At 41.7% G+C, this 13,629-nt stretch overlaps 3 protein-coding genes across 11 annotated transcripts in view; 1 reads left to right on the top strand and 2 right to left on the bottom strand.

Moving 5' to 3' along the window:
- Positions 1–633: 633 nt before the first annotated feature.
- PPIL3 (peptidylprolyl isomerase like 3) lies at positions 634–5,805 on the bottom strand. Of its 4 annotated transcripts, none has more exons than XM_053947021.1 (7): positions 5,770–5,805; positions 4,619–4,665; positions 3,367–3,441; positions 2,516–2,609; positions 1,827–1,894; positions 1,322–1,440; positions 634–1,033 (listed from the first exon to the last, which is right to left on the bottom strand). In XM_053947021.1, the coding sequence occupies exons 2-7, from the start codon at positions 4,619–4,621 to the stop codon at positions 907–909; spliced, it is 486 nt and encodes a 161-aa protein (XP_053802996.1). In that variant the 5' UTR covers positions 4,622–4,665; positions 5,770–5,805; the 3' UTR covers positions 634–906. The 4 variants fall into 4 exon arrangements, with proteins under 4 accessions (XP_053802996.1, XP_053802995.1, XP_053802994.1 ...); XM_053947020.1 differs by lacking the exon at positions 5,770–5,805 and adding an exon at positions 5,318–5,455; XM_053947019.1 differs by lacking the exon at positions 5,770–5,805 and adding an exon at positions 5,259–5,455.
- Positions 5,476–10,871, top strand: NIF3L1 (NGG1 interacting factor 3 like 1). Of its 2 annotated transcripts, none has more exons than XM_053947017.1 (7): positions 5,476–5,554; positions 5,866–6,309; positions 7,027–7,189; positions 7,658–7,784; positions 8,160–8,298; positions 8,826–8,909; positions 9,793–10,871. In XM_053947017.1, exons 2-7 carry the CDS (start codon positions 5,874–5,876, stop codon positions 9,975–9,977), a joined length of 1,134 nt encoding a protein of 377 aa, XP_053802992.1. In that variant the 5' UTR covers positions 5,476–5,554; positions 5,866–5,873; the 3' UTR covers positions 9,978–10,871. The 2 variants fall into 2 exon arrangements, with proteins under 2 accessions (XP_053802992.1, XP_053802990.1); XM_053947015.1 differs by lacking the exon at positions 5,476–5,554 and adding an exon at positions 5,620–5,683.
- A 1,113-nt stretch (positions 10,872–11,984) lies between these two features.
- The window catches only part of LOC128790612 (origin recognition complex subunit 2-like), a 68,871-nt gene continuing 67,226 nt past the window's right edge, over positions 11,985–13,629 (bottom strand). For all 5 annotated transcript variants that reach the window (XM_053947517.1, XM_053947519.1, XM_053947515.1 and 2 more), the window contains one exon: positions 11,985–13,092. In XM_053947517.1, coding sequence (XP_053803492.1) covers positions 13,006–13,092 — 87 coding nt within the window. In that variant the 3' untranslated portion in view covers positions 11,985–13,005. The remainder of the gene's footprint in view (positions 13,093–13,629) is intronic.

Here is a 13,629-nt window from a genome sequence, read left to right on the forward strand (position 1 = left end):
CAAAATGGAAAATAAAGGTCTGAAGCTGACTTGAAGTCAGCTGGACCTTGAGCCTCCCAAGGATTACAAAGCGTATCCCTTTGCTAAGGGATGCTCTCCGCGTGGAAGAGGACTGGGAGAAGGAGCCCAAAATGGCTCTTATTTGTTCAACACCATGTGACCACAGCCTTTTTACAGAGCTCTCTGTTTTGTTTACCCCCCAGTCTTTGTGCAAAAAAGTGATGAAAAACAAGCTACAGTAAATCCATGTTACCTAGTTTCAATCAACAGCTATGTAAGGACAGAAATACTTACTCTTTCATAGCAATAGTGTTGTGCCAGAAGCAGAAGAAATTACTCCCATCTATCTTTTGGAAAGGCTAAAGAGGTTATCATTCCAACACAGCAGAACAAGAGCAAACACTCCTCTAAATATGTTCTTTAATCTTCTGGGAGGGAAAGTTTTCATCTATTTATGACTCTGCTCTCACCTAGGGGAAAAAATTGCATATCTTGCTTTACTCTTTTGAGAAAACTGAGTAAGGAAAGATGACACTTCATGAGAAAGTTTCACAAAACTGGTAGCATGAAATTATAGCAAAGGACATTGCTTTAACATAACATCGCTCAGAAAGATAACGCGAAAACCAAAGATTAAGAAAAAAAATTAATTTTTTTTTTATTTTACAAGTATAAAAAACAATGCTTAAAAATTAAAACGCTGGAAGATACTCTGGAAAACCTGGCTTCTGAAGCAGCAGACTTCTCTGTGACAATTCCCAAACAATGTTAAAGCCCCTGAAAATTCTGCATTCAATAAGCAAAGATATGATCCAGCTGAAGTAACCCTTTTTGATGGCTCTTTAAACCCCATAATCTGGGAATTATCTGAGCAGTCTCTGCAGAATGTGTTGTGGCATTCTGTGGCTACAGAGCAAAAGGGTTGGCGTGAATTGTAATGTCTTTAATGCGAACATCATTAAGAGGTCGATAGGTTTTCTCATTCACGGGCAGCTTCTCCAGCTCATCCAGGGTCTCCAAGCCATCAATAACTCTGCGAGAAAAACACAAGTGCTGGAAAATGCCTTCTAATAATGATTTAAATTTCACAGGTGATGTATGTCAAAACACTTTACAGTCAAGTATCACAAGGCAAGGACTTTGCAAGCAAATGATACAAAATAAGACAACCAATGCATTTTATGTGGCAAATAATGTATTTTGAAAGGAAATATTAAGCATCCATGACAGACTCTGAGAAGAAGTTCAAGCATTTGCACGTGCCCTGAAATACCCAGATCCCTCACACACTCTGTCAGAGGCGTGCAGCTGATTCACTTACTTTCCAAACACCGTGTACTTCATGTCCAGGTGAGGCTGTTTGCCGTAAGTGATGAAGAACTGTGATCCATTGGTGTTGGGACCATTGTTTGCCATGGAAACTACCCCACGGACACTGTGCTGAACAGGGGGAAAAACCTCAGCATGAATACACATCTGTGAAACCAGAACTAACCTGGGCAAAGTGCTCTATGACTTAGGGCTCTTCCTCAGTACCATTATTAAGAACAAATCTTGGTTGCTAATGTATTCTATCACAATCAGTAATTAGCTCCTCAGAACGGTTCTTACAGTGAAAAACTGCTTCATTGCCTTCAGTACCTGAAAAATGCTGTCAGAAATTCTTTTTACTTCTGTTTTCTGTGATGAAAACCCTCAAACCTTACTTGCCAAGCACAGAAATGCCTGTTCCTGATTTAATAAGCTATTGTTCTCCAACCAAGAGAAAATTATTGTAGAGAAAATTCAAATGAAAAGGTAAGTGCTTATTGAGAGCACAGAAATACCTTTAGATATTCACTGAATTCATCTTCAAACTTCTTGCCCCAGATGCTGTTACCTCCTTTCCCAGTGCCTGACAAAGAAGCACCACAGTAGAAATTACTGGATTTTCAGACTGAAAAATCCAGAAATTATGTTCTGTTACAGCATTTTGCAACAAAGACCCTAGACAGCCTGCAATTAGTTTGTCAATGCACTTGACACTGCACTAAGACATAACTCTATATAAGGAATCTATTAAGTAGCAGAACAAAACACTGACATATCCTCAAATTAAATTCAGTATGAGTATGAACAGACATAACTGAATCAGCTTTTCTCCCAAACAGCTGACACAGTCTGGGACATTTTCCCCAAATGCTTTAGACGCAGCCTTTCAGGCAGAAAGCACACAAAGCACATTAGCACCTGCTTCTACTTTAGTCAACAGAACCATCATATTTAGTGAAAACAGCTGGTAAAATTCAAGTTTGTAGAATGCATGATTACTTAAAACTAGGGTAATGCCTGCACTTCTTTAAGCCCACCACAAAAAATAATCTCATGATAAAAAACTCTTATCAACAATACAATAACTCTTATATTTCTACTTTACTTACATTTTGGTTTTAATACCCATAATTCCTTTTTATTTCCTTACATTTTATTTTTATGTCCATTTTTTACATAGAAAGACCCAGACAGAAGAATTTACCTAATGGATCTCCTGTCTGAACCATGAAGCCCTTTATATTTCGGTGAAATACGCATCCATTGTAGTAGTTACTAGCACAAAGAGCCAGGAAATTCTACAAAAATCAAACAAACCATATTAACAAACAACTGAAAAACAGTACTATCTTACTAAAATGACAGCATTGGCAAGACCAATGCTTTTACCTCTGCTTTGTGACCATGTGAATTCCACAGTTTTGCTGCAGAGTAGTCATAAACAAATCATAGATAATAAACTCCTTTGATAGTGTCACACACAAAGAATAAAAAGCTTTCAGTGCACAGCTGTTTGACTTGAGGAACAAACAAGAAGCCTAAGACATGCTCTCAAATACCATTCCCATTCAACAATTTTATTTGGCACATGTAATTTTGTAATCAATAACTTAATGCCTCAGCTTTTTCATTAAAATAAATGAAATTTATTTTAATTTCAGCTTATTGCAAAAATTCAAAACTGGGATCCCTGACGAACTGTAAGTGAGTCTCACTCTTTCAAACTAAAATCAAGTCTGTGAGGGTATGAGTAAACCCATGGAAATTTGGGAATCCTAGGCTAGGTGCTGTATTTCCCCTTAAAGGCAAAGGAACTTCAAAAGAAACACCCCTTAACTAAACCTTATCAAGTGAGAAACAGGCATGAAACTCCAAACAGTATGACAGAGTGCACAAGTTCCATGAGTGGAACAGACACTGCACCAGCTTAAAATGTTGGTATTCCATTACATGAAAAGGTAAAATTGAAAAAGCCACTTCATCTCCTCCACAGGCTTCACTATTTTACTGCTCTGTTTCACCACTAGGCAATCCTACTCCTGGTATGTGACTTACTTCACAAGTCTTTGGAGTACGCTCACAGAATAGTTCAATTTTAATATCTCCCACATCAGTATGCAGCGTGACAGCCTGAGCAAAAGGCAGAAAACAGTAATTAAATCAGTAATAAAATACTAACAGACATTGCTTTATTTCCCAGCCCCATCAGCAAGTTTGCACTGCAAATGTTTCAACATTTGGCCATAAGCAAGGCTACTGTCACAACCAATCCATTAAAAGCATTTCCAGTAAAATCACCAGAAATCCAGTAAAAGCATTTCCAGTAAAATCACCAGAAAGCACTTGGTTTCATTTAGTTTCAGGACAAATCAAGTTTGCCATGGTAATGCAGTAGCTGTTGCATGCTGTTACACTCCAGAAATACATTATTCATTTGGAAACAGGACGTACTCAGTCACTTGAAAATAAAGGTGAAGAATCAAGGTTATATCTATTTTGGATGATGCACACACCTCACTGCTCTACAACTAGAGGAGCAACTGATGCCTGCAGCCTTTTGATTAATAAGGCTAGTTCTGAATGGCAGCATATATAATGTGCCTTCAGAGATAAGTAAATCTACAAATGTAACTTACTTTTCTTAAGAATTTATAAATTACCTTCATAAAATTTAAAATCAGGTACCCAGTGACCTAAGCGAATTTATCTCTACAGGACATATATATCACAGTGCTTCTGTGGAAAGTGCTAAACTATGAAAAACAATTACTGTGGGGATAACCATACAGCAAAACTAATAAAAATCAGCATCATGCTGATACTGGCATACTGCTCCAAAAGTATACAAGTAGAGAGCTGTCCACAATGTCCAAGAAGATACTATAGAAGGTGTATAATCAGTTTAAGACATATAAAGTCTTATTTCTACTTCTCAAATTGCTAACTTTCTAAAAGTCTCTGAGTGCAGAGGTTTACATATGCTGAAGCAGAGGTATGTTCTTGCAAGTAGACTAATGCTTCTGTGGCAAAAGAAACCAAACTAGACTATCAAATACATGCCAAAGTAGCATTAAAATCTGGGATCTCTAAAGTGAAAACATAATCATGTTTTAGACTGATGTAAATCAACCTGTTTTCCCTTTCACAGTATCTTTCTATAAGTTTGAAATGAAAACCCTGAACTTTTCATGACAAATTTCTCACAGCATCAGAGTAAAACATGTAATCCTTTGAGACGGAGCGCAGCTATTTGCTTTCCAAGAGATGACCATTTCAGAAAACATATAAAACATGCTTTTATTCTTACCATGCCTGCTTATCAAAATCTGAGGTGGCCTTCTATACAGTGATTTCCTGTAAACATAACATAAGAAATTTGTTGGGTTTTTTTCCTGCCAACCCCCATTTGGTTTTGATTCTAAAATATGTGTTGGTTATATGCTTTTACACCACACAGTTCTAGGGTGCCATTGACTCTGGCTAAATTTTTGCATTAAGCAACTACACAGCATATAAAGAATGAAAAATTACTAGAAAAAGACCACTTAGAGAACGGGGAACATGGCAAAAACACTCGTTCCTAGGATGAAAATTTATACTAAGCAATCAGTTTTTCCAAGTATTATGGCACTTGGCAGAGCAGTAGATGGCGGAAATTCATAGGTAAAAGCCACATGCCAGTACCTAACACAAGTGTGATTTGGGGCCAACTCATGACAGCTGTGAGTGCCTGAAACAGACAGGTACCTGCACGCAAGCACAGGATCAGACTTCTAAAATCTTTGTAATACTTTCACATAAAGTGTTTAGAACGCCGGCAATGAAACCGCGGCTATATAGAAGCCGATTTACACGGCAATGGTCCTCTATAAACCCGCCCTCGCCGGTGAAGCCCCGGGCCCGTGTCCCCACCTCAACCCACCTGTCCCCGGCTCCCCGTCACCCACGGCAGCCGGAGCTACCGCTCCCTCCCTGGCCGAGGTACCGCCACCGAAATGCCGCGCACAGAACAGATGGGCTCCTCCACCGGCGGCACCGCCCGCCCGCCGCGCTCGGAGAACGCCTTAACGCGCCGGGGCTGATGCGGACCCAGCCCCTGCCGGCGACAAGCGGCTGCTCTCCCGCGGGCCTCAGCTCTCTCCCAGCGCTACGGAGGGGCCGCCCCGGCCTGGCTGAGCGCGGCGGAAGCGGCGGGGCCGAGCGCAGGTCCCGCCCCGCAGCGCCGGCCCTGCTCCGGCGGGAGGTGAGCGCGCTGCCCCCGAGGCCGCCGAGGAGCGAACGCCAGTGCGGCCGGGCTCTGCGGGTCGGATGTGCCGCGGGAGGGGGGATGAAGCTGGAGCTCCGCGCGTTTGGTGCAGGGCAGCGCGGGGCGGTGTGTGCGGGGCGGGACCGCGGGAGCCCCAGGGCGGGGAGGACGCTCGGTACCGGGTGGTGCCGGGGATGGGCGGGCGCACTGACCGGCGGTGGGGCAGCGTCCGCAGCCCGAGCGGCCGTGGCTTCTCTTTGCCCGGTGGGTTCCCGAGGCTCACGGCGGCCTGTGTTTGCCCCGCACAGGTCTCCGCATGCCGCTGTCTGTCCCGCCGCTGCTCCGTCTGCCTCTCCACCGCGTCCGTGCCTTGGGCCGCCCGCCCGTACGCGCCCTCATGAACCTCCGGGAGCTCGTTTCTGCACTGAATGACTTCGCATCCCCCGCTCTGGCTGAAAGCTGGGACAATGTGGGATTGCTGGTGGAACCAAGTCCTCCCCACACTGTGAACACCCTTTTCCTCACTAATGACCTCACTGAGGAGGTGATGGAAGAGGCAGTGCAGAGGAAAGCAGACCTCGTTCTTTCTTACCACCCTCCTATATTCGCACCACTCAAGCGAATAACGTGGAAAACCTGGAAGGAACGACTGGTGGTCCGAGCCTTGGAGAACAGAATCGGGATTTATTCTCCGCATACGGCGTACGATGCCATACCTCACGGAGTTAATAACTGGCTAACAAAGGGACTCGGTGAGATTCTGTTAAGAACAAACAAGTTAAAATTATTAAAGATGTATGCTGTTTTAGGTGGGATCTCTCATCATTTGCCTTCTAGCTTTTACAGGCGTGATTTGAGGACTGGTTTTATTTTTCCTAATATTTTTATGGTACTGTAACCTTAAATACATTTTAGGACATTTATCTTGGTGGTATATACCAGATAACAAACGCAAGAGGATAGTTTTAGATGCATGACTCTACTGTTGGATGTGTCTGGAACTGGTGGAGCATATTTATTGTCCACTGTAGTTGCAATTCTGATACCACTGACTTTAAATCACCACCTTTAATTTTTAAAGTACGAGATCTCAATGTTTGCAAAGCATTTAAACTATGTGAAGTTGTTTTAGATTTTTATCCTGTATTGTGGTTCACAGATTACAATAGCTGCGTCTTTTCCAGTCTGTCATACAAACTAGGAAATCCTTCTGGTTTTGTACAATCCTTAGGATAAAACTGATGGCATTATGAATGGCAAATAATACATATCCATCAGCTTCATTGGATTTAAAACAGACGGTACCTAATGGAGACAGGAGAATGAAAACCCCTCAGTTCTGGTCAGGAAAAAAGGATTTCAGTGCAAAATTTGCACCTTTGTGCCGCATCTCTTTAAGATATGTGCCAAATCAGTGTTAGGATGTTTACCCTGCTTTATAAACCAGCAATCTTGTACTGTTTTCTCAGGCACTTGTACTTCTGTCCCATTGCATCCATCAACTGCACCAAGCTCTCCAGCTGAGGGCACTCACCGGGTAGAATTCTGTGCAGATGCTGAACATCTGGATGCAGTGCTGTCCAAAATCAAAGACATCCCAGAGATTTCTTGTCTTACTACTCTCCCAGCCAGGTATCTGCTCCACTCTCTAATCTTGTATTCTTCCTGTTGTTTGAAACAATAAGTTGCTGTAATTGTATTGTACTGTTCTAATAATTTTGTTCCTCTGTGCATTGCTGCTGTGTTTTTCAGCAACAGAACGAGAAACTTAAGGAATAGTCATCCCTTTCTGGTCAATCTATATCATGCTAAATGGTAATAGCAACTCAAGTCTAGCATCACATAGATTAGGGGTGTTAAAGAAGAGTATTAACAGGAAATTTGATGAGAACAGTTGAGTTAAATTCCCATATTTGTTTCTTCCAAGACAAGTCTAGCCTATTGCAATGCTGCCTTTTTTTCCTTTCTCAGTGGTAGAACAGCCACTGGGATAAAATAATAATAATGCCAAAACTAACAATTATAATGCTGTAATATAGTAATTACAATGCCAAAATTTTATGTAGCTTCTTAACAAGCACCAGGCATGTCTTTCCTTAGGATTGAAGGTGAGGAGCAAACACGAGTCAGTCTGAATTGCTCTCAGAAAGCACTGCTGGAGGTGGTGGCATTATTGTCCCAGAACAGCCTTCTTTATCACAAGACCGAGATTCTCTTATTACAGAAGGTAACAAAATCACAAAATTACTTCCTGTGAATGTATTACTTTTGTGAGCTGAGTACCTTAAACACTGAAATGCAGTAGTCAGTGGCATCACAGCTTTCCAGTGCTACCCCAGTGCTCTGAAATACTGGCATATGGGAATTTGAAGCCACACCCATTTTCCAAAGCAATGAAACTATCTATTTGGTCTGTACTAATTCTTAAATCAGTTCTAATAGCTGGTGTAGTTCATATGTTACATTTGAGAACATCACATACATATTTTTTGTAAAGTTCAGTGTTGTTCCTGCAAGCCCAATATACTCATGCTGTTACAGTGTGGAAAGCAATGCAAGCATCTGGAGTCAACTTTCTCACAGTAATTTAAATCTTTTTCAGCCTCTTCTTCCCCACACTGGAATGGGACGCCTGTGCACCCTGAGCGAGCCGGTCTCCTTGTCGGACATAATCGAGCGTGTCAAAGGCCACCTGCAGCTCCCCCACGTCCGCGTAGCCGTGGGAGCGGGCAGGACACTCGGTAAATGGGCCTGCGAGCCAAATGCCTGCTAGGACTGGCACTGCAGGAACACAGGGAGCACGTGTGTGTGCACGACAGTGGGAAACACTGCTGTCTTTACCAGGTTTACTTCCAAGAACTAGGAAGCACTGTTAAGAAAAAGCATCTTAGAATTTACAGTCATATGAAAAGAGTCTCATCTGTATTTTAATGGGATTCTTTATTACGCTGGTTGATGTGGTGAAGAAGAGACAGAGCAAATTGAATGAAAGATAATTTTTTTTGTAATTTATATAATAACTAATTTTTTTTTTCTTGCCCAGGATATCAGGCATAAAGGTGTACTGTTTCATTGTATGTTTTGCTGTATTGTCAGAGGTGTTATAGGCCCATGACTCTTTCAAACTGACAGATGTGTCTCCTCCTCCAACAAATTTACATTGACTCTAAAATCAAGGTAGCAGTTAACTGAAACAATTACTAGCAATATATACATGAGGGTTCAGCAAAGGGCAAGGAGCTTAACTGTGGCACATTGTATCCTGCAGAATCACCGCTGAGGAAAGTTGCTCTGTGTGCTGGTTCTGGGAGCAGCGTCCTGAAGGGAACAGAAGCTGACCTCTATCTCACAGGTAACAGACTGCCGTTTCATTATTTTTATAAAAATAGTCATTAGAGAAAAAAACAAACAAACCCCAGCAAAAAATAAGAGGGTTGATTGTTGACAGATTTGACTACAAAGCATTACCTGGTTTTTATAATTGAGAAATAGTTATTGGAATGACAAACTAACATTAGAGATAACATGGATCAAATGGCAGTGTGGCACAGTGAAAGATACTTGAATTAAAACATTGCTTTACAGCATTTATTTCAACACAAAATCAGTGCTGATGGCAGTGAGTTGCAACTTTCAGTGTGTTTCTTCTTTGGCAACATATATTTCCTCTATTCCCTACAGAATTCCCTAATGCAAAATAGAATATAATGTAGTCTACAGAATCTTCCAAAGAAACTCCACAGTGTGTCTAGCCAAAGGGACACTTAGTCCATTATTCTGTCTTACAGCAGTGGGACAGCTATTCCCTGTGGCTCAGCAATGTGAAGGCTGCCTTGCATTCTGTAGGAGTTGCTGCCCCTTCTCCCCCTTATGTGTAGCCCTTCAGAGCTGACCCTCAGGCTTCCCAACTGCTTTCCTCCATCCTCTTCCAGACCACTCCGAGCATTTTTATTTTCTGCCCAAATTGGTAGAATTTACAACTACTCAAAGATGGCAAGGAATTTCTGTGGTTTGACTCAGCCACATACAGGGATGTCAGCTGAGTCTTTCAAAGGACCCTGGAGCAGGAGTGTTCCATGTTCCTACTGAGCAGGTGGTGTTGCATTTCTGCTTATGGCCTACATTCCATAACATCACCACAGCTTTTAGCTGAGATGCTCCATACATTGCAGAGACCTGGTTACCTGAACTGTACCATTTGTGATCTCCATGACATTTCTTTCTCAAAATGGCAGGAGAGATGTCCCACCATGATGTGCTGGATGCAGTTGCCAATGGGATAAGTGTTATTCTGTGTGAGCACAGTAACACTGAGCGAGGCTTCCTGTCAGAGCTGCGTGACGCACTTGCCATCCACCTACAGAACAAAATCAACATCATTGTCTCTGAGAAAGACAGAGATCCTCTCCAAGTGGCATAGGGGGAAAAGACTGGAGAAAGAGAGAAAATTCAGTCAATAGTGTTATCGTGCACAGACCTCTCCAATTGCAGAGCTTAATGAAGGTGCTTTCAATTGGTCCAGTATAGAATGATTGTACTATATGGTCCCTCAAAGTCTGGGGTATATTCTGTCATGTCAGAAAAATAAATGTTTGTTTTGGAATACCAAAGGTTTATTTACTTGATTACTGGACTGTACTTGAATAAATTTACTGTTACTGCTTAGTGTTATTAGATACAGTTGATAACCATGATACTCAAGGATTGTTTTGGGTAAAATATATAAAACCTGACTCACCTCCAGATTTAAGGTTATGCAGCAGTTCTACCCTACTACAGTTATGTCGAATCATGTCAGTGCAAGCCACTGATATTTTACCTAACAAATTTCAGAAATAGTAGTTATTGAAAGGATGGAGATCAACTGTTTGCATTTGCATCAACAGTTGTACTAAGACACCACTCAGATACAAATAAATACAGAACACAAAGCAAGTTGTTGGTACTAGTATTCAATTGCACAATCTACCACTAATGCAGCTTTAAAGCTTTTCAAAAGAGGGTCTCTCAATTCAAAAAAGCTTTGTAAGGTTGAAACTCAAGTCCTTAAGAAAGCCGTAAATTCATGTGCCTTTGTTATTTTCTTTAAAAAACAGTTTCTGTAACTGTGGCTTTTAATTACAGGATTACTAAAACTGAACAAGTAGCATTTTTACCACTGATAATGATTTTAATTTTCCAAGTTAGTTTTTTCTGTTGGGGAATTTTTTTAAGAAAAAAACCTCACAGTTGTATACCCTACCATCTCTGGATCATTACAAATTTGTAAAGATATTAGCTCTGTCCTTTTAAGTTAATAAAAGTGGCTCATCAAGCAATCTAATAATTGCATGTCTTGTTCCACTTAAATGTATTTAAGTGGAAAGAGATGAGTGGTTTATCTGAAGCTACCTAGGCCATATAAAAGTCATCATTCTTACCAATATCATGAAGGCACCTCAGTATGCTGAGAAGTGAGAAGGAATTTCTTCTATCCCAAGTATAGGGAAAGGACCTATATGAAGAATCAAATTGACAGTGGGGTAGGCAGATGCTCTAGGTTTCTAATACAAAAGTCAGGCCATACATCTTTCTTGCTTCTGTCCGTGAGGGGCACATAAGGTACTATTGCTCCATGGGATGTTTTGGTTCTCTTCAAAAAGCTATATACTGGTATTAAAAGTGTCCTGGTTTTGGACAAATTAGGGGAAAACACCTCCAAAGGAGCCCCCTATAGGAAACCAAACCCTCCGCAACCTCCCCCCCCACCACCGGGTTCGGGAGGAATTCCTTCAGAGGGGAAAGTGGAAAAAACTTGTTTATTAAGGCACAACGAAAAAACACTCCCCAGCACAAGAGAAATAGCCCAAGATGACCACAGATGTTTTCACCAGTCCAAGGGGGTTGAGCTCTATCTCTCTTCGCCGCAGAGGGTACGCAGCTTCTTTCGCAGACCCCGGGGGAGCTCCTGCCCGGAGTAGGTCCGATGTCTTCGGGGGGGGGGGGGGGGAAGGGAACAACGGAAACCGGGAAAAAGGGAAAAAAAAAATGGCCAAAAAGCAAGCCAGCGAAAAGCAGAGAAAAAAAGAGAGGAAAGCAGAGCCAGCAAAGCATGCAGCCAGCAGCAAGCAAAGCAGCAAGCAAGCTAAGCGGCAAGGCAGCAGCCAGCCCGGGGGTGGGGGGGGAAGGAAGACAAAACAAACTGAGGACAGGGAACAAAAACCACGATTGGGATAATGAGCATGAAAATGTCCTGTCCCCACGACAAAAAGGCAGACCAACAATTCTTGATTTTGATGTAAGAAACAATATAAAATATTTCTACTCAGTAGTTTGAAGTCTTCTGCACAGATATTTGACATAGTAATGAAAATGAGGCTTTAGCACAACTGCCACAAGGATCTCCATCTTCCTGTAACTAAAAAAGATTGTGAAAGACAAGACAAACTAATGAAAATTAATAAAGTACTTTATTTGATTAATTTGAACTATTACAACACTGAGCTGTAAGACAGCTACCAAATATTAGGCATAGAGAGTCCCTGACGTCTGGCTGGCAGACTATAGATGATGGAACTATAGAGCTTCCTCCCACATAACTGAGAAAAAAAGAATTGAAGAAAAGATGTCAAACTTCAGCAGTCTCCCAACCTCTAAGAGCTTAAAAAAAGGGAGACCTAAGTGGCAATTAAGGCCTCCTTCAGGATCAGTGGGCACTCCTGATGTAAAAAATATAAATATACAATCAAGCCTTAAAAAAATAAACAAAAAAGCTTCATAGCCTCTTCATATTCATGGATTGTACCTTGGAAAGTAGTAGGCAATGACATGAGTCCATTATAATTTTGACTATCTAAATCTTATAAAAGGATGTTGGTTTGGGACAAGTCCTTCTGTTTTATTGCCAGAATTTACTAAGTCACCTGCAGCGTCCCAAACCCACTCATATTCTCCTTTCCTCATGCAATCAATGCAGGTCTTGTAGCATTATAAATCTTGTCTTCATACACTGGAAGCTAGTTTTGTCTAAATGGTAGAGGAGTACTGGATAGCACTCAGTTGAGAAAATTTGCACCACTAGTACAAACTAAAGCTCTTGACCATCTCGTGATTTGCACTTCCCAAGTAAATTGCTCCAATGAAACCTTCATGTCTACTGAGGTAGAGAGCAGAAGGCACAATCTCACCAAGTTTGTTTTTCTGGCTATGAGGTTGGCTGCACAGATAGGAAGAAGGCATTGTCTGAGCTAAGAGACAAAGCAGACAAATCCAACTAGAGCGCAAGAGAGGCCTTACTTACAGAAGTCATCATTCCAAACTACCTGAGGTAGTTGAACAATGAGCAAGATTCATTGGAATTACTACTTATCAGTGCAGCAGCTGTGAGGTTGGAGAAAGAGAGATGTGAGCATGGGCCCCTCTCCAGCAGCCATTGAGAGCAGTTGCTGTAGACACTGAGGACACAGATGTTACACATCTTCATCCTCTTTCTCTAAGAAGTCAGTCAAGGTACTGTCATCGACAGGAATTAGTAAGTATTCCACACCATCAGCTCCCTGAGAACAGACATGCATAGACATTGTTAACACCAGTGTACAGTGCCAGGCAAGCCACTAGACAGCACTGCAGTGCTAGTGTTTATCTGCAGTCTGGATTAGAGCTGGACAGTATTCTGAACTACATTACCAAAAACCTGGAATATTTCACTGGAGCAACACAGGAAATGCACAAATACTGAGAAAAGTCACTAAATGAGAAATCATCTGGTGGGTTATGTTTGTCTGACACTACAAAGCTCCTCAACACTGTGTTCCTATATCTCGTACTGCTATACTGCCTCATTATTATGACAAGTCTGCATTCTTTCCTTATAGAAATACAGGTAATACTATTGGAAGCAGACTGGCAGGCTCCATAGTCTGCTACTTCTCACAGTCTTCAAAAAAAGACCTGGAGCTTGCTGAATAACCAAAGCACACTGCATTTCTACTGTCCTCTATCCATGTAAAGGGTCTTGACAAATTGGAGGCATGGAAAGAGCTGCCATTACAGAATTTCAGCCCCTTGCCAGTTCCTACATGCTTAAAACAATA

The sequence above is a fragment of the Vidua chalybeata genome, chromosome 7 (assembly GCF_026979565.1).
Source record: "Vidua chalybeata isolate OUT-0048 chromosome 7, bVidCha1 merged haplotype, whole genome shotgun sequence".
Lineage (NCBI taxonomy): Eukaryota > Metazoa > Chordata > Aves > Passeriformes > Viduidae > Vidua > Vidua chalybeata.